The sequence below is a fragment of the Leuciscus leuciscus genome (genome assembly GCF_965113295.1).
Source record: "Leuciscus leuciscus genome assembly, chromosome: 19".
Classification (NCBI taxonomy): domain Eukaryota; kingdom Metazoa; phylum Chordata; class Actinopteri; order Cypriniformes; family Leuciscidae; genus Leuciscus; species Leuciscus leuciscus.
The window spans coordinates 20,209,611-20,235,878 of record NC_138743.1 but is presented as its reverse complement, the minus strand read 5'-3'; the positions used below and the strand labels follow the sequence as shown (position 1 = coordinate 20,235,878).

At 39.0% G+C, this 26,268-nt stretch overlaps 1 protein-coding gene and 1 long non-coding RNA gene across 3 annotated transcripts in view; both read left to right on the top strand.

Annotated features, from left to right (window-relative positions):
• Window positions 1-3,782, top strand: part of LOC309481714 (uncharacterized protein C14orf132) — a 30,397-nt gene extending 26,615 nt beyond the window's left edge. Inside the window, exons 2-3 of one of the 2 annotated variants that reach the window (XR_014200080.1) lie at window positions 1,405-2,143; window positions 2,312-3,782. Coding sequence is in view for 1 of the 2 variants with exons in the window: in XM_082146746.1 (XP_082002872.1) it covers window positions 1,405-1,635 (231 nt within the window). In the remaining variant the exon portion in view is untranslated. Of the gene's footprint in view, window positions 1-1,404 lie in introns of both variants that reach the window. The other variant, XM_082146746.1, reaches the window with a different exon arrangement.
• LOC309481724 overlaps window positions 1-26,268 on the top strand; it is a 375,444-nt gene that overhangs the window by 341,197 nt on the left and 7,979 nt on the right. The gene's annotated exons all lie outside the window — the stretch shown is intronic.

Genomic DNA, 26,268 nt, shown 5'->3' with positions numbered 1-26,268 from the left:
CTTTCTTTCTTTCTTTCTTTCTTTCTTTCTTTCTTTCTTTCTTTCTTTCTTTGCTACACCACACACACATATATGATTGCAGACTGTATATGGGAAGCCTGTTTCCTGAGGTTATTGCTTGTGAAGGGAATTTATTTCTCTCCACAGGTTAGAAAAAACAATTATCTTGATTTATGGAAAGTAACACATTTATTTTGAGATACATCTGCATTTGTTTCTGAGAATAAAACATCATATACCTGTTGTGTAGACTTCAGAATTCAGATCTTAAAAAGAGGTTTAGTTACATTATTTAGACACCTCAAAAATAAATAAAATAATAATCCGATAAGACTTTAGCATTTCTCCTGCTTCTTAAACAGTGTATATTTGAATTCAATTTATATATTTTCAGTAATACAGTTTATATTTTATCAGCTACATCAGTAATTATGTAGCCATATAAGGTCTGCACTTTTCTGAGTTAGTTAAGTAAAAGAAAACGTTTGGCGAAAGTGTCATTTTTATTTGCAATAAATTTAGCAAAACCAAAATGTATAGATCCATTGCAAATTTAGTAAAACTGGCACGTGATGAAATAAATAAATGCTGTTATTTTGAATTTTCTATTTATCAAATAGTCCTGAAAAAAAATGTGTCATGGTTTCCACAGAAATATTAAGCAGCAAAACGTTTTTCAACATTGAAAATAATAATAATAATAATAACAAACCTTAACAATTTCAAACTGAATGGTATTCTACTATATACAGTACTGTATATATTATTGAGATGAATGTAAAAATGGCCTTTATGTAGTTTTCGTTTAATTACATTTGATTAAAGCAATATATTTATTTTACACTAACATGTCAAATATGTTTAAGGAATGTTAAACATTTAGGCTAAACATTTATCAATTTAGCACTGCTAAATTGCTCTCCCCAGGCTAGGAATAAACTCATCTAAGTGCACTTATTGATTGTATCTGGAACTGTAATTGTGGCTAGTAGTCATTTCATTGAGACTTTTACGTAACACTTTAGACATTCTACTAACTAAGTAACTTTGCAATTACATGTCAACTAACTCCATTAGAGTATTAGTTGACTGTTAGCTTAGGGTTAAGGATAGTATAATAATTTGACATGTAGTTGCAAAGTTACTTATAGTCAGTAGTCTGTTGGGGAGCATCAAAATAAAGTGTTACCAGATATTAAAGGCAGACAGTCTACTAATACTCTAACTTGAGTTAGTTGACATGTAGTTGCAGATTTACTTAGTTAGCAAAATGTCTAAAGAGGACTATCGAATTGTTACAGAGTCTATAAAGCCAGACCACGATGCACAGTGTTACTGATGTAGAAGATTGAATCATTTGGTCGTGTGATCATCCGTCTTACCTTATCTCTTCTCCATCATCAGATCCCTGTGATGACAGGAGCCTTCATGGACTCATCGCCTCACGATGACTACAGCACGGATCACTCTCTCTTCAACTCCTCTGCTAGCGTCCACGCCGCCGCTCTGGCAGCTCACAACCAACAGGAGGAGCAACAGTCCATGTCCCGAGATGCCATATGGCTGTGGATCGCCATCACCGCCACCATCGGGAACATTATAGTGGTGGGCGTTGTTTATGCCTTTACTTTCTGACCTCTAGAATGAAACCAACTGAACTTTGGAGATAAATAATTCGTCCCCAAATACAGGGTGCCGGGGCCCTCATCAGACGAACAGTGTGTGCAATCATTCAAGAAAAAAAAAAAAAAATGTACACGGTGTTAGTTGTTTATTTTCTATTCAGAACAGTATTTAGAAGCTCCAGAAATTATTTTGTAATTTTCATGTTGAAAACTTTTTAACTAGATTGTTTGATGCTAAACAGTGTAATGTGAGGAAAATCCGCTGTTTTTATTTTTCTGAGTGACTAATACTGCCAGACTTTTGCCAAATAATTGGTATGTGTTTTTGTTTTTTTTGCTTTTAGTGTGTAATAAGAAATGCTTTATTAAGCTTTAAATGTCTAGAGGGCAAACGCTACTCTCTGGAAGTCATCCAGCATCCTTTTTAGAGCAGTGATGAGGAAGTTGAAATGAACCCCCAAACCTAATTTGGAAAAGTAACCATAAAATAATGTAAAAGTAGGAAGTGGAGAATGTAAGTGCCCAGAATAGGAAACTAAACCCTTTTTTTTTAATACTATTAAAATATTTTAACCTTGGTCTAAAACAGATAATAAACGATAAAAGCATTTACATTTTTCTTAATTCGTGGGGAATTTTTACACATTGGTTTCTTTTTTATGTATTATAAAAAATTTTGACCCCAGGATACATCAATTTGGAGACAATCACTTCACTTAAATATCCACATAGTAAAATCGCCAATTTTAGTTCATGGAAGGTACAGTTTAACATTTAACAAAACACCACACAATGATTTTAATTAAAACCTGCATTCCAGTAAATGATTTCCTACGGATAAATCATTCCGTCCCCTTAGTTGAGGATGACAAGTGCAGCTTGTATTTGGTAGAGGTCAAAGCTTTGCTTTTAATGAGCTCAGCATAAAAAGGTGGTGGTTGCTATGGTGACTGTTTCATGCTGTCTGGGAGAAAGTGGCTGCGGCTTCTTATCCCACCATCATACACCTGCAAACATCTTTACTGCCCGCTTGCACAAAGCAACTGTCCAAACAAATTGCTCATTATTATTATATATATTTTAAATAGTCTTTTTTAGAGCATTTCAAAGCCTTAATAAAGCATATGACTGGACCAACAATCCCTACTGAAAAGGAATTAATTGACTGCCCTAGGTTTGCTGATGCTGGCTTGTTGACCAACGTGGTCTTTCAAGGGAAGATAGTTTACTACTGTAGTTTAGGAACAGCAAACACACACATTTTTAAAGATTAATCAATTCTCTTTTAATTCTGATCACGCAACTGCCAATTGTTTATGAGACTTAGTCTTCAGATGTCCTTAAATGTCTCCAACTAAAAAAAGTTTAGAAAGTCATTTCATACCAGTCGAATTTTACAAACCAGTCAGATCTGCAGCATTTTCACTGTAAAAACTCGCTGTAAAAACGATTTCTAATTGAGTCATTATTGACCGGATAGTTTTCAGACTGTGACGGTCACAGTATTGATCTGATCAACATACTTTAGACCTACGGTTCACTTGGATGAAATGGACTGGGACCAAGCCAAGATGATCATCTATCATCTTTTCTGCAATGGATTGCACTAGGAGATGAAGTTGAATATATGCTGAACAGGAAAATGGCCTTCACTTTATCATTGACTTTGATTTATGGACTGGATTTCCATATGTAAAAATACTTTGCAGATAAAACTGTAACTGCCACAATGAAGTTTGATTGTTAATTATGGTATATAATACAATCGAATTGGAGAGAAGACTGAAATGTCCTCCAAAGTCTCTTTTCCATTAAGGGAATAAACTGCAGTTTGCAGGTACCACTGCAGTTCCTAATAGAGGAGCATCTGTTACTTAGACCAGCTCAAATCAAAATACACTAACAACAGTAAACCTTAATTTAGAAGTGTGATGCAAAGTAACAAACAATGTTCTGCAGCAAAAAACAATGTAGATATTAAGATTTTTAGTAAAAGTCATGTCTGTTGATGTTGAGAGGTCTTTATATAGAGGCCTGATATATGTTATGGCAAGTGAACACTGGTGTGTTCTGCTAAATTCTGCTTCACCTGCACTGCAATGTGTTTCTTTTTGTATTGAAAAAACACTGTTGAATTAAACGAGTCATTGAACACCAGATGTGCGACTGTCATATATACTTATGATAACAAATGTTCTCATCTTTTCTGAAAATGAACTAAGCAAAACCTTGACACTTTCACCTCAATAATCTAGCTGTCATTAATAGAATACATTAACATGTGAGTGTCCATGTTTACAATCAATAATCAATTACTATTTTGGAATCAGCAGCTTGGTCCACACAGAAACTGTAAAGGAAGAGGAAGTGAAAACAATCATGGAGAACATTTTAGGGTTCTGTATTTAACCCGGTTCCCTGAGATGGGAACGAGACATGGTGTTGAAGCTTTGGGAACTCGTCTGCGGAACCGGTGTCTGACGGTGTCTATTTTATTGACTGATGGCAGTCCTATGACATCACATGGAGCACCGTTTGTATACACTTCATTTCACGTCATCAACTTTGAATTGTCTGAAGAAAGACACACAGGCATGCCCAAAGCATGGCAACGTGACACAGCTTTCCGTTCCCATCTCAGGGAACCAGTTAACATATTTAACCATAAGACGTTCCCTTTCAAGTGAACTCGACGCTGCATTATGGTGTTGACGCAATGGGAAAATTAATACCCACTACACCATGCTGAACAAATGCCTGCTAATACATAATCCATGGTACTCCTTCCATCTGAAGCAGACAACAAATGGGATAACTGTACACATCCTTTCTCTGTCATATCAGCCTACTAGTCCCCTGGCCTCGATCAAAGACAACTGTAAAGCTCTTAGAGAGCAGCCCTACCGAAGGGAGTGTGCGAGGTAACACCTCTGCAGTCAAATCCCCAGACTTAATGTGATGGAGAGGGTGACAGATGAGAGAATGGATCACCAAATGTGATTTGGTCTACCCCCACTAGCTCCTCATATGCGAGGCCAGCAGAGGAGGCGGATTCATTGATAACATCTGCCTCAACTCCCTCACACACATCCCGTAAATATCCCGTAAAGACATGTGACGTCAGGATGTGACGTGTAAGGCACGTGTCGAAAGCATGTTGTGGTACAACAGCGGAAGTGTTTGCATTGCTTTGAACAACATGGCAGCTGATCAGGCATTAGATGTTGATGTTCAGACTTTGTTGTTTATGTACAACATGTTTCGTGGTCAAATCACAATTTTGTTTTCGATTGTGACTTCTTTTCAACGTGTTCATTCGATAAAGAAATACGCTGGAAGAAAAATTGGCGGAGAGTAGGAAACAAAATTAAGCAGTGAGACGTAAAGCACGGAGACACCATCGGATGCTAAAAGCTACAGTTCTTTGTTTCGAAGAGAAGACTGGATGGTACCAAAGACCTCAAGGGGCTGTGTTTTGGTCAAATGTCCTTGAAAACTTCAACGAAGATCAGTGGTGGCAGCACTTTAGAATGTCACGGAACACGTTTGAGGTTGTTCTGCAACTTGTTGAGCTAAGCCTATAACTGGAGAAAGCCCCTTGAACCACGGCGTAGATTGGCTAATTGTTCTGTGGTGGTATGCTACCCCTGGCGAGTACCGTACAATCAGTTGTCTTTTTGGTGTGGGGCTGTCCACTGTTTGTACACTGGTTCATGAAGTCACTGCAACATTGAAGAGAAAGCTTTTGAAACGTTTCATCTCCTTGCCCAAAGGAGAAGCTCTTCAAATGACTTTAAATGGGTTCGCTGAACGTGGGTATCCTTTGTGTGCTGGTGCCATAGACGGTAGCCACATCCCTATAATTGCTCCCCAAGAAGATGCTGCAGCTTACTACAATCGTAAGGGATGGCATTCAGTTGTACTTCAAGCTGTTGTGGACCACAATTTCTGGTAAGAATGTAGTTCCTAAGCTATTGTGATATTGTATTGTGTTAAATTTTTTATGTGTCCATATTTGAATGCCATGTCTCGCTTTACAGATGTAGGCTGGCCTGGCGCACGCATGAGGCTCGTGTGTTGTCCAACTCTCCCATTTTCAAAATGGCAGAACAACAGGGTGATACCTGTTTCCTCATGAGGTATGCAATGTTTGTTTTACTTGCACATTTTATTTGTCATGTTTTGAGATGCAAGTGTATTAAACCATGTATGACATTAACAGCAGCATTGTAAAAAATTGCATTGTGATTTTTGTACAAAACTCAATGACAGTGAATGGAGTCGAGGTTCCTGTCCATTTAATCGGGAATGCTGCATACCCCCTAAAGAACTGGCTTATGAAGGGTTTCACAAACCATCATGCACTGACGCCTCAACAATGGCACAACAACTACCGACTGAGCTCAGCACGGATGGTTGTGGAGAACGCCTTTGGTCACCTTAAAGGTCATTGGAGGTGCTTGCTTAAGCGCAACAATGTCGACACTGATCTGATGTCTGATGTTGTTGCTGTTTGTTGTGTTCTGCACAATATTTGTGAGTTGAACAAAGAAGTTTATTTGACTGACTGGAACATCACAGATGTTTTGCAAGAGCCTGATCAAGAAATGTTTCAGGGGGTGGGAGCAGTGTTCGAATTGGGGGGGTCCGGGACCCCCCATAAGCATCAAGGGACCCCCCATAAGGCCCAAAAAAATTACCTCGGGGGGTCCCCTGGTTTTTCATTAAAACTAAAATAATAGAAACATAATTTATTAGGTAATATATATATATTTTAATCAAAGTATTGCGCTGCCGCTCCCATTAGAAAGTAATTCAAATTAGATTTGCGTCTGAAAAGACGCTCAAGTGCGCCACACGCTGTTTTCTGAAGGAATTTACAGACTGTTGAATTTATAAACAGATACATTTTATTTATCGTGCCATTTATACGCCACAAATAGTTTTTCTTTTCTTTTTTTTTTTTTTTTGCCCTTGGGTAGGATTAGGGGTGTGGAGTATGTGCGTATTACATGCCATAAAGTGCGTATCATATGCACGCAAAAACTATTTTTGGCGAATAAATGGTACGAGAAACAAATTTCGTGCTATAGATAAGCACTTTCACGAGAGTCTGGCAGAATGGATCCTCATTTTCACCTCACGATGACGGTAAGATAATATTTCTTTCTTTTATTATTGTTTGGTAATTTACTGATCTGAATAGAATTTCGACATTAACGCTTGTCCGGGACACGTGCGTGTGTTTTTTAAGGGACAAGTGAAAGAGAATTGTACTTGCCCAACCGGACAAATGCCCTGATTAAAACAATTTTCAATTATCAAAAAAATTTTATAAGAAATAACGTACTCGGTTACTAACGTAACTCAGTTCCCTGAGAGTAGGGAGAGAGTATAGAGAGTAAAAATTTGGGAAAGAAATGCCCTTTATAAAGCTAAAACATTATTATGATAAGAGTGTTTTCCAACAGTGATGTAATGAAACATTGACTATTTAAGTTTGAAGGGAGTAAAGCCTCTGTTTAGGCTGGAAATGTAATTTTGACAAAAGAATAACTTTTATTTTAAATCAATCTTAATTTTAAATCAGCCTACTTCAGTGTGATATTTTATCATATTATCATGCTTAAAGGTGGTATCAGTGATTTCAGGCCCAAAAATATTTTTATCACATTCATCTAATCTTTCCTAACGATCCGCTGGCTGCCCGCCCCATAAGCATGCCGTCAAAAAAACGCGTCTCTGTAGGCAGCCTAGGCTCTGAGATCTGCACACAAAAACAAATGGTTTAGCCAAACACTCAAAACCAAAACAAATAGTGTTCCAACCAATCACCGACAGGGGGAGGGTGCTGTGAGGTTTTGTGCTCGTGCGCGAAGTCAGAGCTGAAGAAAAAGCTGCCTCAAAACCTCACAACACCCTCCCCCTGTCGGTGATTGGTTGAATAATTGTAATGTGATGATCAGATGCAGATATCTAAATCAGAGAATATCATAGGTTCGGGAGGTTGGCGGGTTGATTATTTATTTTTAACAGCAGATTCGGGGGACTCAAAGTGCACCAGATTAATGAATTTATCTTTAAAATGTAAAAAAAAATCTTACGGGGGGGGGCATGCCGAGCTCAACCCACAAAAATACTGTAGGGAAACACAGTAGGCTATATGATGGTCTACAAAAAATACACATTTAATTATCTTATTAAAATACATGATCGGGATTTTAGCACCTACGCTTCATTTTGAGCCAGGAAAAACCCAGATTATTAAATAGATTTTGGGTGGACAAAAGTCTTTGTTCATCAATTATGCACAGAGTTAATGCTCATCTGCAAAAACATGTTCTGAAACACTAAAAGTTAAGTAAATGAAATTATAGTATTATATGAAATAAATAAATAAATATATGTATATTACAAAGCCCCCAAGAGCTTTGACACAATTCGAACACTGGGTGGGAGGGCATAATTGTCAAGGAATTGGTGATTATACTTGTCATGACTCATGTTTACTTTACCTGCACAATATAATAAAACAGTAATTGTGTGCACATCCCACCTTCTGGCAGGTGCAGGACAAAAGGAACTAGCAAAGTGAAAAAAATGTGATGTCCGCAACACTGCTCTTTGCTCCCATATTCAATAAAAAAAAAATGCAATGTTTCGACCCTGCTGGGTCTTCTTCAGGCAAATGGTGGACACATTTGATGAAGGGGTATATATTATAGGTCTTACAATCAACTGACCCACCCTGTGATATCAATTAGTTTAATTAGCTAATAGCCCCAAACATTACTCAATTAAGAGGACACTGCACATACTTTACCTGCACAACCATTTATACACCATGTCAATGTTTTTCAATAATATATTTTTTTTTATTGTAAAACGCATGTTTGTCAGTTACTTTTTTACATAACTGAAACAATGGAGTGTGATCACAGATGATAGATGAAAAATAAACAATTTGAAATATAATTTGAAAATACATTTAATCATTTAGCAGCTAGTCCCAGTTAGCAAAGCATTTTAAGTTTTTTTTTTTTTCAAATAGATATAGAATAGTGTTAGCAGGAGTTAAATGTAGACGAAAAAGATGCGACTTCAGTAGTTTATGTATTTCAATTAAATGAAATATTTTTTATATTTATTTATCTATTTTTAATACATTTTATGTATTTTATTTTAGATGTAATTTATATAGTAATATGGTACAGTACACATAAAAAAAAAGTTATATTGAAAAAGCAGTAATGAAGCACACACCCGCAAGTGTTGAACACAAACTTTTATATGCAAAAAAACCCTTAAATATACATTATATGAAACACAATACAAAGTGTTTAATCTAGAGTGCAAATATAAATTAGAGCACAAATGAAAACTGTTAAATATATATATTTAAAACACTTTAAAATATACTATGACTATATACTATTCCTAATCCAGCTGTAGAAACGAAGAGGATGACAGCGGCGTGAATGTGCTGTTTTCCGTTACTTCTGATGTGCTTGGGATATTGAAGCGGGTATAGCGTGGAGGCACATAATAATGTGTAGGTGCCGGAGCGGGCATGTGGCGTAGGAGTTCACCCAAAATACAGTTTTGGGTCTCCTGTAGCTTGCCGACATCGACATCTGCCTTACCAGTTCATCTTCCCTTGCTAGACTCGACTCCCTCCTCCGTCTGCTCTGCCAAGCGAACACGCTTTTCACAATTGTTTGAGTCCTGGACAGGAGCTTTCTGGACTTTTTAGCAGGAGGTGGTTGAGGCAATTCTGAAAAGACAAACCCAAAGGTGGATTATTAACCAGGAATACACACGTGGTGCATGGCAGACAAAACACAATCTAAAGACTACAACTATGGGGACATTTTAAAACACTTAAACTTGGCTTGATGCGTGAACAGTGATATTAGAGGACAAAATTATTATTTATTATTTAAAAACAAGCTTATTATACTATATACAGGGAAGAATATGCTTAATATGATATTTTGCACGTTAGATTTAAGTGAGATTCTGGCTTCATAAGCTTTTTCACGTTAAGCGTTTTAAAATGTCCCCAACAATATAGCTAATGGTTATGTAGTCCACCTGAACGGATTTCTCTAGGGTTTTCTTCAATGGTCTCCGGACTGGAGGCATCTGAGGGCAAGGAAGAAGCAGAAAAAGAAGAAAAATGCGGAGGAACTAGACAGTTCTGGTGATAACTCCTCTTCGTCATTTCTACACGAAGACGAGTCCATACTCCCCAGAAGCACCACTGGGTTTGCCGAATGGCTCGTTCCCCAATAGCTGTAGTATAGGTTGTAGAAAGGCCAGTCTAATCTTACGCTACCGCTCTTTCCATTGTAGTTGTGCACTGGGTGGCATTTTTTACGCAGCGTCTTAGGTTTACTAATGATCTGCACTTTCGATCTCGAGAAACCACGCTCGAGCATTTTTTGGGGAGGGGATTCGGTCGTACACTGATGCATCGCGCACCGTTCCACAAAGCTGGCGAACGATCTCAGCTTTAGCGCGGATAGTAAGGAGCTCCCTGGTCTCTGCTTCATTCCAGTTTGCAGACATTTTTTCGTTCTTTCTTTTATTGATGACGAACACAAACTTTCTTCTAAGAGCAACAGAGTCGCACGATAACTACGTCATTGCGATGGCACATGCGTCATCACTACGACACTGCCCTTATGGGATCGGTCCTGGCTTTTGTTCACACAGGGCGCATTCCGGGACTGATCCCGGCAATGTTACTAGGTCCCCATCCTGGCATCAATCCCGGGACGTGTTTGCGTTCACACAGAAGGCAGTCTTGCAATTTTATGGCAATTTCCCGGGATAAACGCGCTGTGTGAAAGGGGCTGGAGAAAAAAGGTTATGAAACCTGAAATAGCTTTAGTGTCTGCTTGTTGTGACGTAATACTGTTTCTGGGTCCAAGCCTCCACTCGTTTCACCTGAGTATACTATTTTATCAGCTATTTATGAGCACTGCTTATTCAAATCACACATTTAATCTAAGCTTTTAAAAACTCACGTTGAACACTGCAGCTCACACTGTCACAGGCCAGTCACCAGTATTTTAACAATTCATAAAAGATGAATTACTGTCTGGCCATCTAGGATTTCGGTATGGAGATAAAGGTTAGGATCATGCTTTTTCAGTAGATTTAAAGCACACAATTTGTTGACTGCTTTTGGCATCTAAACTGCAATTAAGCATGGTGGTGTAAATGTCAAGATCTGGCTGTGTTTCTTCCTCTGTGCTCGATGACTACACATCTTTAAGGAAATTATGAATTCTGAGGTATAGTTCTGGAAGAGTAGGCAAAAGCCCTCAAAACAGATGTCAGAGACTGATTAGTGGCTATGGGATATGTTTACACCACATTATTATTGCTAATGGAGAAAATCACAAGCTGTTTACTGATATGCATATTTTTGCACACATTAAATTTGAGTTTAAAAAACATATAGGGTATTGAAGGCAATATTATAGGCTATCAGAATATGTTCAATCTGTTTTACTTGTACTTGCTAGCAGTTTGTGCCGTGTGTGTGTGTGTGTGTGTGTGTGTGTGTGTGTGTGTGTGTGTGTGTGTGTGTGTGTGTGTGTGTGTGTGTGTGTTTGTTTAAGTGTAATGTATATTACATTTTAGATATTTTATACCATCCTTATGCATTTCTGTTAGTACTTGTGTTTAAGTTATGTTGATGCCTGTGCTTATGCCTTTGAAGCCAAAGTCAAACAACTACTATCTAACTAACTAACTAACTAACTAACTTGTTTTACACAACAAAGGATGTTAAAACCATTGCCTTTTTTGTTGCTTGCATTGCCTGGGAAATAAAATGAGAGATCACTGCAGCTTGATTCCCTTAGATCAAAGTATGATGATGAAGCCTACTGTAGTTCTGCCATCAAACCCAATAAACACTCTCCCGCTTGTCAGGAATTAGAGATAAATTGACAAGAACAAGTATTGTGCCATTCATAGAATAATTTAACAATTGAATTTTATCAAAAGCTTTGTGGAGCTACAGAAATATACTTATTCTGGAGACCAATATGGATATGTTTTTTTTCTTTTTCTTTAGAGGAAGCAGTGAGCCTGCACAATCCCAGTATCCAACCTGTTTCCTTTGATTTGATACATATTCTATGAGCCTTTCAGCCTGTTCCCACAAACCCTCATCTGTGTTGACTCAGACTGAGGCAGGCTCCCCAGAGACATCTGCTGTTTCAGAGCTCATGCTTTACAGACGCCTCAATGGTGCTCAGAGCGACACTTAACATAACTCTCACGTCTCTTTCAATGTCTCCCACGAACACTCAGTTCTGATTTCAGTCGACCCAAATATGACTACCCCAAGAGCTTTTACTCGTGCTCTTAGAATTTATTTTAGCATTCTCATCTCTCTGACTCTCTCTCTGTCTTTATACTCCTGCTATAAGGAAACTTAAATAGTTAGAATAATTATAAATATATTACAGGTAAATTAATTATAAATATAAATATTTAGATTTTGTATTTAAAATATTATACATATCATACATATACATAAAGTTTTATGTTATAGTAAGTTAATATTTATAATACAGCAGGTGTCATTCATAAACTGTGCATATGGGGGAAAATCAAGTCCATCAAGTTTTCACCAATGCTTTTATCTAATTTGTAGATTCTAGAATTAAGTGACCCTACAATATATTTTATTTCAGAGTAACATAAATGTTGTTTTGCATAGATTACATGCACGTCTAGGCCCATATAAAGTGTTTAGTGTTTTTAAAGGTCGTGGGACTAAACCACTTTGCTTTACTCAAACATTTTGCTATGCATAATTAATTTAAATCTTGGAAAAAAAGTTGTATCTTGTAACATCCTCTTGTATAGTTAATTTTGTATTATGATGCAGGGGCATATAAAAGCATGGAGCAAGAATAATGCAATGCTTTTAGAGCAGTTTGAATCCTATGGGGATGACATTTCTGCTTCTGACACTGCATCTTTATTTGACAATGAAAATAACAGTGCCGGGGAGGTATACAAACAAGGATGGACTGGACACATAGGGAACACCAGGGCTATTGTTAATATTTGCCATATAGATCAGTTAGATAATACAACGTCCACATAGTTTATTAAGGAATTACGTACCACCAGTTGGTATCATATAAAATAAATCAGTCAGAGTGATCAGGACAGGTTTTGTATCATCCTAAAGGGTTTTGTTTTGTCATAATGACTAACTGGCTATACATTATCCCATGGCTTCTTTTATCAATCACTTACTTCTAATATTACTCTGCAATCAAAAAATTTAAATAAATGATGTACTACTTTTTTATAAACTACTTAAACTACTTTTATGAACTACCCAAATGTCCCATTCGTCCACCACGCCCAGCGATGAGTACCATCCAACTACCTCCCCTGATAGCATCTTTAACTCGCATAACTGTTTCCTTAACTGCCTCCAAACACTCTGTTTCAGTACAAGCCCTCATAGACACTGGATCAGCTGGAAATCTAGTTTCACTTCGACTCCTCCACAAACTGCAACTCCATAAAAAAAATTCAAATAAAAACTGTTCACATAAGATTAATCTACACTCTAACCTGGGAAAACAGCTGGGCCTTGGCTGCATCAAACACTGCATATGCACTGTGACGCTCCGCATCGGCTGCCTTCTTCAGGAGAAAATCTTGTTTCTGGTGCTGGAGGGTTCCACTACGGATATCATCTTGGGATGCCCGTGGATGACTCAAAACTCTCAAAAAGTGAAATGGAACCCTGGGGAAATAACTCAGTGGAGTGAGTATTGCCTCCAGACACACCTTCGTCTACCACAAACGTCGGACTCAACTCCACTACCATAGAGAGTCCAGAGTCAACCACCAAAACACAGAAATTCCCCACGATTACCGGGTATTCCAAGATGTGTTCAGTAAGCAGTTGGCAATGGAGTTACCACCTCATCGGCCATGGGACTGCGCCATCGCCCTGCTGCCTGGGGCTACCTTACCTAAAGGTAAAATCTATCCATTGTCCATCCCGGAGCAAAAGGCCATAGAGGAATACATCAAGGAGGCACTCAAGCAGAAGTTCATTCGACAATCAACTTCCCCTGCATCTTTTTCATTGGCAAGAAGGACGTAGGCTTGAGGCCGTGTATTTATTAACGCACTCTGAACGCCCAGACAGTCAAATTCCGCCATCCACTTCCTCTGGTCCCATCCTCCCTGGAGCAGTTGCGGAGAGCTCACATCTTCACAAAGCTGGACCTGCAGAGCGCCTACAACCTCATTCAGATATGTGACGGTGATGAGTGGAAAACTTTATTCAAAACACCTGCAGGACTAAGCATTATGCTTTATGGCCTGTCGAACTCACCCTCCGTATTCCAAGCCTTCATGAACTAGGTGTTCCAGGAGTTTCTCCATCACTTCATCATCATCTACATTGACAACATACTCATCTACTCCCGGAACCTGGCCGAGCATCGGCACCACGTGACGCATGTCCTCCAGAAACTGAGAGAATACCACCTCTATCTCAAGTTCCACCACGACACCATCCACTTCCTCGGATACATAACCACCAGGAATGGCATGCAAATGAACCAGAGGAAGGTGGATGTAATCCGCAGTTTGGCCACAACCCACCACCATCAAAGATCTGCAACATTTCCTGGGTTTTGCCAACTTCTATTGTCGATTCATCTCCAACTACTGCTCCATCAGTTCACTACTCACCTCTCTTCTGAAAGACCAGCCCAAGTCTCTGTCCTTGAATCCCATTGCCATGAAAGCCTTTCAACAATTAAAATAAGCCTTCTGTTCTGCTCCAACCCTGGTCCATCTAGAACTGCCCTTCATCGTGGAAGTAGATGACGGGGTTGGAGCAGTACTATCTCAGTGGCAGGGTGATCCACCAGTCCTCCATCCATGTGCCTTCTTCTCCAAGAAACTGTCCCTGGCGGAGCGGAACTACAACATCGGAAACCGTGAGCTGTTGGCAATCAAACTCGCCTTGGATGAATGGATACACTGGCTGGAGGGAGCCAAACATCAGTTTGAGGTAATTACTGATCGTAACTTGAATACCTCCGTGATGCCAAGATTGAATCCCCGACAGGCATGTTGGGCATTGTGATTTACCCAATTTAATTTGAACTTACAGCCCATGGGACAAGAATCTCTGTGCCGATGCCCTCTCACGCCTGTACTGTCTGCACCAGAACCAATCCTCCCTACAGCCATAGTCATGAGTCCCATCCAATGGTCTCTGGATGACCCGATTGCCGAAGCCACACGCTCTGAACCTGCTCTGCCGGGAGGTCATGAGGGACAGGTTTTGTACCATCTGCCCTGCGCCTATCTCTCATGGACTCGGTTCATACATCTCCGGGCTCTGGACATCTAGGCAGCCAGCGAACCCTCTCGTTCCTCCGAAACAAATACTGGTGGCCTGAAATGACCTGTTCAGTCTGTGCCATCTCACAAACTCCTTGTCATCTTCCTGCTGGTAAACTGGTTCCACTACCCATTCCCAACGGTCCACTACCTATTCCCATGGTCTCATCTTGACATTGAATTCGCCACTGATCTTCCTCCATCGGAATCATACACTTGCATTCTGGTAGTCGTGGACAGATTCTCTAAAGCCTGTAAGCTTATTCCATTGAAGGGGATATCCACAGCATTAGAGACTGCAGAATCACTATTCCATCATGTCTTCTGCCACTTCAGACTACCTGAAGATATTGTCTCAGACCGTGGGCCCCAGTTCATATCCCGAGTCTGGCGTTCCTTCCTCCAACTACTGGGTGAGCCCTGATGACATCCTAGACCCATCCTTACTGGCGGACTTCCACGTCAATCATCTGAACCGCCCGGCTCCCAGAGGTCGAGGCCGTCCCCGTCGTTGTCATCCTGTGCGGTCTTCAGGAGCTGCCCGTTGAGGGGGGGTACTGTCACGAAGGCTGCACCATCGTCCACACCAGACCCTTCAGCTTCACCCACTCATTCACCCTCACCTGAATACTAATTGCACGCACCTGCACCAGCTCAATAGGACACCGGATATAAGCAGTCACACTTCCACTCACCATTGTCTTGTCTTGTTGAAACCTACCGTTCAGCTTTCCTGACTCCTGACTTGTTTGCTACACGCATGATCCCCATCGTTATCAGCTTTCGTCGATCCTCTTCTTCAGTTCTGATCATCCATATTCCAGTCATCAGCATCTACAAAGAAACAGAGACTGTTCCCATTGAGCTAAATATATTCAAGCGATCTGCATACCATTTACTCGCCTGTTTGTTTCACCTGCTCTCTGTCACCGGCATTACTAAACCTTGTCTACTACATTACCTGTGTTGTATCCTTCTGTCCGCTGACATTAGCTAACATATGTAGCTGTAATTTAACATTTTGCAAGATTGTGCCAATATAATGTTAGCAAACATCCTGACGCTGCCCACACTGCTGAGAGCGGATGAATATCTAAATATGTGCTATATGCTTTCCTCTCAAAAATAAAATAATCACACAACAAAATGAGAAAACAGCAAGCATTTTTATAAGCATAAGAATCTGATCATAGCAATGTGGAAAAGTTTGCTCGAGCACTGCTATTTGGCACTCTAGTAAAGCCACGTCACGTTTATTTATATTACTTTATACAATAGATTGCTTAAAAGCAAGCATCTTTAAAGGATTAAATGTGGCTTTCCAGGGGATTTAAGGATCCTAGTTTTGTTTTGGAGGTCTCGTAGGTTTACATTCATCCAAGGTCAAAAAGTACTTAAATTTGTACATAATATTCATTGCAACATAATATCTGTTCTCACAGTGTCTGAAACAGTTTGATAAATGATTCAGTCTCTCTAAACCCCTCCTTTCTGAGAGCCTGCTCTGCTCTGATTGGTCAGATGGTCCAGTATGTTGTGATTGGTGTACCCTGCTCTGATTGGTCAGATGGCCCAATGTGTTTTGATTGGTCTACCACTGTGTCGGAAATGAAACTCCCATTCACCATATCTGAATTTCAGCTCCAGAAGCTTGCTCAGCGCTTGATACACAGTGATATGAACAGTAACAATGGCGTCAGTTTTATCCGATTTATCCGATTTATCAATCTGAGCGTGAGTCGTCATCCCAAAACAGTGTTTTCTCAACACACGAACCAAACTCTTCTAGGCCTTAGCTACATCTACAGTATTTTCAGGCACCGAAAACCATGAATCTCATAGGTGGGACTTATGCAAATTTGTTACAAACCTAGGTAGGTTTGTGCAGGAAGTGAGACTGGAATTACTTACTAACTTCTTTTCAGGCATGCAGTTTAGAATCGATTCTTTCAATTGGGAGACAATAACTCCATTTATCCTGCACTCTGATCTTTGAAACTTTGCAAACCTTTCACATCCACAAGCATCTGTATGATGTAAGAAACAGTAAAATAGCAATCAGCAGGTTGCCATGAATAAAACGTTCAAATATACAGTTTCGCAGTGAATATGCAAAAAAAAAAAAAAAAAAAAAAACCCACCAAATTTCACAATTAACCAATCATAATAGTACACCATGGGTAACTATACACTTTTGGTTGTGACAGGTCAGCATAGATCTCATTTCACCCCTGTTTACAAGATCAGTCCCTCTGACATCACTGATGGATTACTTAATACTCCACTAATGTGAAAGTAAATGCTTTCTTTGGAGGTGAAAAATGACTGTTATCAGCCTCCACATCAGCGTTTGATTTGTTCAAGATTATTGATGGTGTGATCCAAACAGAGATTTGTAACACATGCCATGTTCAACCACCAGCAAGCCCTGTTTTTCTCTGCCTCAGGCTGTTGTCACACACATGTAGGTCACTTACGTGAAGGCTAAAAGCTCAGAATGCTACAACCACTAATGTCATAAAGGTCACTATTATATTTGTCATCAATCTGTCCATTTCAATCTGTCCATTTCGAGAATGCCTCGGTTTAGATTTTCTGATGTTCCCGTAAAACTCTTCACTGCTTGCGTTTGCCCTTAAACCAGACAGATGATGATCCCTCAATGTTATGAGATATGAAATTAGATATTCCATCTACCCCGGGGTCAGGCTAAGGTAACTCGATATTACAGCTTTCCATCTCACGAATGTACTGTACGTTTGCGCTGAAACAGAATCAGGTTTCATTGTTTCCGAAAACAGGAATAGTTTTGTGTGGGATTGTGTTTAGTTGAGTACATGTGGAAAACACTTGTGATGCTCTCCCGCAAATGTGTGCAGACTAGTTGCAAATCACTACCTCCGGAAACTCTGTTGCTATGGCAGCATCACCATGGCGACAGTAATTTAACAGTTTTCGAGCATTAAGCTGTCAGTGACCCTGCAGCTGATGTTCGAGTGCTATGAACCACAAAGCAACAGATTTCAGAGAAAGAAAACTCACACCGATGTCGTTCATCTCCTCAGGATGTGTGCGACAGACTTAGATGCATACTCTCTGATTAATCCTGTGACTGCAGATCCAGCAGCGCGTCGGATCCATCAATCTCCCACATACTGTGTGCGTGGGATTGATGGCTCATTGCCTAGATGTAATGGAGAGAACTAGAGGAGCCTGGCTCCAATTATCCTACAGAACTCAAAACAGCTGCATGATGATGAATGGATCCCACTTGTCACCTTCTGTTTGACATCACCTGGCAGGTAAATGATGTCTCTTGAACATTTAGCAAGAGAGCAAACAGTTGATGAGATGGGCCTGTGGGTCTCTATTCGTTCATCATGATATGTCGGACTTGGCTGAGTAATCGTCTCTGTTTTCACTGTATCTGATTATGGGAACCAAGTAACATTTATAATATCGTTTCCTGGATGTGGCCTTTATCTGGAGAAAATTACAGTCAGTGCTGATTCTAGGATGAAAATAATCTTTTGTTATGGTTATGTTTAAAGGAGTCTGGAAAATAACAGTGTCTTCCTTTTATTTTTTTGCTGTGACTCTTAAGTGCCCTAATAAACAGCACTAACCCATATACAGTTTAACACCATTATTCTGATGAAATGAGAAAAAAAAACAAGAAAAAAAACTGATCAGAGCATGTGTGAGCATATTTTATACAGCTGACTATAAAGCACCTGCGACATGGGATTGTTTTTATCATAAGTAGCAAGCTGGTCAACACATAATTATAGTGAAAGTGACATGTGGTAACCCATACTTGGAATTTGCCCTATGCATTTAATCTATCCAAGTTAGTGCACACACTTTCGGAGTAGTGAACACACACACACACACACACACACACACACACACACACACACACACACACACACACACACACACACACACACACACACACACACACACACACACACACAAACACACACACGCACACGCACACGCACACGCACACACACACACACACACACACACACACACACACACACACACACACACACACACACACACACACACACAGACAGACAGACAGAGCAGTGGGCAGTCATTTTCACTGTGGCTCCTGGGGAGCAATTGACGAAACCGCAACCTTTGGGTTACCACTCTGACTCTCTAACCATTAGATCACGACTGCCTCCATTAAGGAGCAATTACATCTGACCAATGACCTTTAAAAAATATTAACACAAGGGAGTTTATGAACAGATGCAGATGGTACTATCTGACCTAAACTGTAAACAATGAACTTTGAGCTCAAGCCCATTATTAAACTGGAACTCATATTTCATCCACAGTAACAATCAATAATGACACCAAGAATTATGTAATCCAGAGTCTAGACACATTGCAAACTGGGTAATTCCCACCAACAATCTCTTCCAAACTATAGATTTTAAAGTATGGCAAATCATCAATATAATTACTATACCTCATGTTTTCAATTCATAGCTGATCCACTATGATCATACAAATGTGGAAAATAAGGGCCTCTCTTATTTTTAAGATTATGTTTATATGTTTAATTTACATGAAAACTTTTGAATGTTTTTTTTATTTATTTTTTTATACAGCTATTATTTTGTGGGCCATATGAAAAACATCCAATATGTGAAATAGACTGTAATGTGTGTTATGATTCCATATATAATATTGTATAATTAAACTATATATATTACTACCAGACTGTATTTTATATGATTTACTCATCATAGTATTATCAATATTATCTCAAAACATATCACTGGGGAAAAAGTTACAGGACAAAATGGTTTTTGTTTTATTTTTTGAAATTATGTGTATTATTATTATTTTATTCATTTGTTTTGCCCTTGTTAAACCTTGCACTAACACTTAAAATAGAATAATAATAATTTTAAAAAAAGTAAAAATAATAATAACTGTAAATTGCATTGAGGTGGTACCAGATGATAGCCTGGGTTTCCCCATGCTGCCTTGAGCGCAGCGCGATTTTATTCACGCTGCTAGGCAGCCTGGACACCATGGACCAGATTTTCCCCTCAAAAAGGGATCCAATCACAGAACGGGGAGGGAGCAGCAATACGATGACGACATTTATGCGACACATCGAAGCAGTTTGTTTATATCTATGGATCCAACATGGCATCAGATGCGAAGTTACCTTTCGATGCAGCCTTAGATAGTGTTCTAAGTAGTTTAGAACGCAAGTTTATTTCGTCTTCTTCCTCGTCAAATTTCTGCCGCTCTACATACGTCATCTGGTATAATTGAAACGATTGGCTATGAGCTACATACAGGCGCATTTGATAGACGTTCGTAGCGCCCAATAAACGGCTCTGGGCATTCATAAACCACGCCTCAAATACGAGAAAATGAACATATGGTTCCCAGACCACGTCTCAATGATATGTGGTCTGACGTTAGCCAGGCTAACCAGATGAAGGGTTTTCAGGCACTTAACAAATTGCACAATCATGTTGAATAATTGCATAATCTCATGGTTTAGATTTTTATATGGAGTTTTATATTACTATCATATGTGTCTCTTCATTTCTTAAGGTTAAGTTTATGATACGTAGACAGGAAAAGGCTAAAGTACCTTACTGGAATCTGTGTTATTATTGGAACTTTACCCGAGGATAGAGTTTATGGAAATAATTACGTGACTGTTCTAATATTAAACTCATAAATGCACTTTAATGGTCTGTGTTTGCAAAATACCTTTTTATTGCACACTATTTCCTATCAACACGCCCTGTAAGAAAATTCTGGCAGGCGTGTGGACTTTGCATAAACAACATTTTTTGAGTCCATCGGCACCTTCTGTGACAAAATGTTGCTGTCAGATAACACATCTGGAACACTCTACTTCCTTTAGGTGATGTATACCCTTGGATGCATCAACATAAGCCTCGTCACTTTGATGTTGACCGAAAGCAACATCCGTGAGTCCACAGCTGCAAAGAGGCAAAAAAACAAGAGGCACCGCTCATGCAATGGGTCTCCTGTGTGGCTGTTACCATAGAGACACTCGGATGGCAATTCACCCGCATCTAATTTCCTTCAATTTCAAGATGGTCGAGATGCTCCCTCAAGCAAACTGGTGGGAGAAGAAACTCTGGAGTATCAAGGGTCAGAACACCAATGAGCTCTAATGGACCTTGGGGTCAGGATGAGTCTTTTCTCATGTCTTCACAGTAAGAACAGCTAGCACTTTACAGAGGCTGGAGGAATTTAATGAGATGCCTTTCACACCACTGAAAATAAAACTAGTGGGAAAAAAAGCTTTGAGATATGGGATATTAAGATATATTAAGGGCTTAGAGCAGGGGTTCTCAAAGTCTACATTCAAAGGTCCAAATCTGAATTTTCATCAATGACAAAGGTCCGGAACTATTGGTAATTACAAAACTTGTTTTTAATAAACATGTAGGCCTATAACAAAATCAACATTCTTTTTATGAAAAAATAAGGTAATTTAAAGCATTATTTATTTTATAAAGGTATTTGTAAAGGTAAAAATGCACTGGAAAATTCGATTTAAGGGGGCAAATATTGTCCCTTACTTAAAAAGGTGTGAATGAAGAGTGGGGGTACGCAGAAGGATGTTAAAAGCCTCATGGGGTACATCTCTAAAAAGTTTGAGAACCACTGGGACTGGGTTAAGGAATAGAACAAAATAAACATCAAAGCACAATACACATACCAAGGCCAAGGGCAGAAAGTAGGCCTAATATTCAGAGGTCACTTACAAAGTTGATTCATTAAGACTTTAGCTGTCATAGTTTTGCTGTCCGTACCTCTGTATTTTGTGGATATTGCCGTTCCAAATCACCGTGTTTTGTTTCATAATGCCGTTTTATAATTTCCACTCTTCACAACTCCAAACTGTCTCGTTACAAATCAAACAGAATGGCTTCGTGCTGAATTGGGGCAAAATGAACGCACACCTCTCTGTCCAATCATCTTTGAAAACTCTATTTTCTTCGTCAACTTTTCTTTTCCTGGACAATGACATCCTCCACACCTATTCAAACGCTTACTGCGGTGAAGTGTCGCGTTACGCGGCTCGCGCCCGATTAGGTCGAAAGTATACGCTCACTGGATGTCATGGCAACTGAATCACGGAGGAAAACTTTAAATATCTCGCCTTCGCTTTAATTTCGGACCATCTCCAAAAAGACATAAAACACTAAACAAATGATTTTGACATGCGTTTATCAAAGTAGGAAATCCAGACTTTTAATCCCTTACACACAATTACTGCTGTTGAAATACGAAATGGAGGCGGGTCCGGATTGAATTCCCTCCGGGTCCGGATCCGGACCGGAGTCCGGACTTTGAGAAGTGCTGGCTTAGAGACTCCAGGGCCATGGTAACCTTAACATGCTTCAAACGGTCTCCATAAATTTGTTTTACATTGTAACAAAATGTCACTTTGTAAAATGCATTCATTTTCACTTGGTTAATTCTCTGACTGATAATAAGCAATACAAGTGGTTACATAGGGGCCACCAGGGGGCCCCATGCTAGGGGTTCAGACAGTAATGCTTGGTAATAAGTGGCATGTGTTAATGTTTGAAATCTGAAAATCTGCTTTGGGCCCCCAAAATGCTAGGGCCGGCCCTGAACTGTAGATACACTCTTGCAAGTTGTTTAAAATACATTTTACATCAAGTAGCTTTTCCTTGTCATAAAAAGATATAATTATCATATACTGAGTGTGACTTATTGACCTTGGCACAGTGTGGTAACTGTCAGGAGTTAGTAAGCAATGAAGCACACGAGACAGGAGTAGTGAACTTCATCCATCTTGTATACTCACTTCCATTCTCACACACATGACGTTGAACACACTTCAACAGTTCAGACTTCTTTTTCAAAATAGGAGTCCACAATACAATTAACTTACGTTAATAACATGTTCGGTGACAGTGAGCTACATTACAAGCGGGATTGAAATGGTGGCTAGAAAGAAATCTCTAACGTTATTTTTGGTCATGGCTTGTCTTGAAAAAAGTTGACAGTTGTCGTAGGAGAAGTCACACTGCAGGACTGTGAGTCAAGATTCTGCCAGAATTTCGCCGTAGGTAAAATTGTATCGCAACAGTCATTAATCTGCTGTCGGTGAACATGTCAAAATAATATTCAAATATTTCAGATTTTAGCCTAGGATCAGAGGAATCTTTTAGGATTTGCAAAATGAATCTCCGACGGCCAAATCGAGGCCAAAATCGTACAGTGTGTACCCAGCTTTAGCAACAGTGTACTCTTTCGTTTTATGTTGCAGCCGCGAAACCCTTCTGCGAACTGTCATGTCAGTTGGCGGGTGCACAGGAGCAGATGGCAAAATAGATAGCCTTGGGCGCATTTGCCTGCCATAGAGGGGCTGAAAGGGTGAAATACCAGTTGTAGCTTGTGGAGTGGCACGGTACCACAGGTTTCCATGGCTGGATGGCCATTAGAGCAGGACAAGAAGCACATGCAGCATCAACATCAGCCGCAGACAGAGAATTACAAGCTGCAGATAGAAAAACAATACAAAAACTAGGGCTGTCAACATTAATGTGTTAACGCATGCAATAACTTTTTTTCCAGTTTAACGCATAACAAATATTTAACGCAATTAACGCAGCATCCGTTTTTTCTGTCATCCTTTTGCTAGCGTTACATTATATGATCACGCTCTTGTTCATGCAAAATGCTTTTAAACCATTCAAGCACGACAAGACAAAAGAAAACGCGCTCCCTATGAATGTCCTGACACACACAGGGGCACCAGTATCGTGCACCAGTGCCAGAATCAAGTTCTCTTTCGCACTTGAACGAACAATAATATCTTCATAAGAGCAGTCTTATATGAGTTAAATAAAGTCTTAAATGAACGTAAAGAGTCGTCAGAGAATGAGGCAGTATGCAGGACAGCTGTCACTAATACTGTCTGTCAGTAAAGTTAAACAAAGAACAAAGGGAACAGAGAAAATTACTCACTAGTCTTGACTAAATAACTTTTGTAGCCAGGGACGGACTGACAATCTGTGAGTTCTGGAAAAGTCCAGAACGGCCGTCCAACCGAGGGCCGTCGGCACAAGAAAAAGTCTAATAAAGCAAAATGAACAGCCAACAGCAGGGGCACTAATACGATCACTTATATGCTATGTGTAAAAACTGAGAAAAAAAAAAAAAACTGAGGAAGAAGAGTCGGCCTACTAGCCCCTGACAGAAAGTTAGTTTTATAAGGCTTACCTATACTGCACTTTTAAATTTGCTTACATTATATTTGAATAGTTAAGTTATAGTATAGCAGTGGTCTCCAACGTGTTGCCTGTGAGTTGCCCGCTAAACACATTCTATAAATAGCCCCAACTTGCCAATAGCGATCCACTGTAAATAGGGGCTCCAGACTTCGACTAAATGGTATCATTTGCAACCTTTTCAACTAAACTTTTCAATTTGCACTTTTGCCTCTACAAAATTAGGCTACCCAACTCTCTTTGATTATACGCTGTCATTTGCGTTGCGTATGAGAAACATCAAATGGCAAACGCTAAAAAAGCGGAACAAAACTCGTTTGATCTGAACAACGCAGAGCATTATCAGCTCGGCCCAAAAAACATCGATCGCGGCCAAAGCTGATCTCGATCACGCGAACATTACACAGAGCTGCGCGATCCACTGAGAAGCAAATTCAGCGCTGAATTCTCTATCTCTATTAGCCTATAAACCCACAGATGACATTGTGATTTAAGCTTGTTAAAAGCCAGCTGAGCAACATATTGACGCAAACAAAACAAAACAAAAAAAAACAGGCGAGACATTGTTCCAAGAACAAACCAGTTAGAAGACATTTCACTCCACAACTTATGAATTAACAGTAGTAAAACAAACTTTTTTGGCAGAAATGTGCCTGTATTTTACCATATTAAAATACGGTATATATACACCATATTAAAAATGCTGTTATATTAGTCATGTATTTATATTAAATATATATTAAATAAATGTAATGCAGTAATGTTTTTGTTAAGAAGTTATGGCAGTTTATTTATTCATTTTTGCATTTATATTTATACTAAATGTTTGGGCTACTGTTTTTGATAACACATACAATAGGTTTATAGAAAATCAACAAAAAAAATCAATAAATATTTTCATAATTTTTCAGGAATTGTTGATAAAAAAAAATAAAAAAATGCTTGTAAGTCTGAACCAGAATATCAAGATAGTTTATTATTTCGCATATGATGGTGAAAAGTAAAAAAGCACCACCATGTTATATGTATAATAAATATTTGAGTATAACAAATAAAAATCCCTTCTAGATTTTTTATCCCTTGAGGTAGCCCTCGCACACAAAAAGGTTGGAGACCCCATGTATATACTGTAACTATATGTTTAAATAATTACAAGTTTGTGTAATTTGGGTTTCTGTAGACTGCAGTGACATTTCATTATTTGTATTTTATGGCATTGTAAATTTTTTTTGTCTTTATTTGAAGGCTGAGGCTTCATTAATAAACACAACCCCAATTAGCATAATTGTTTTGAGATGTTACTTGTTGTGAATACCTTGTCTGATAGGCTACAGTATTGTGGCATAGTATCAGGACTTCCTGGCTAGTGTCTGTCGCACACGGCTAGGGGCGAATGGCCGGATGATGGGCCTATTTGGGAGAAAGTCCAGGGCTGTTTTTTAGCCCCAGTCCGTCCCTGTTTGTAGCTTAAATAAGGGTTAGTCTATTTTTAATTTATAATTTATGCAGTGCAAACTATTTGATATCTTTATTCAATTTCTATAGATGTCTTACCAATTAGACAGGTAGGAAAAACACATGTATATATGACATGTATTATGGGTTTATGTGAGGATTGTTTGAAGTTCACTTAAAATAAAAATTGTTATATATTTTTGAAGCCTAATACATTTAAAAATTTTTAGCTTTCAATTACACTGTAATGTTGAATGACTATAATTAATGTTTAAAATGTATACTACTGTATACTGTATATACTGTATACTACTGGCCTTCATTTATAAAACGATGCCAATAAAGGTCCCATGACATGGATTATTTTATTATTTTATAATGTTTTCTGGGGTGCCCTTATAATGTTAGTATGTTTTTAAGATACATTTTTTTTTATAATTTAGAAATAAAAGGCATTTTTCCTAGCCTGATTTTAGCCTCTG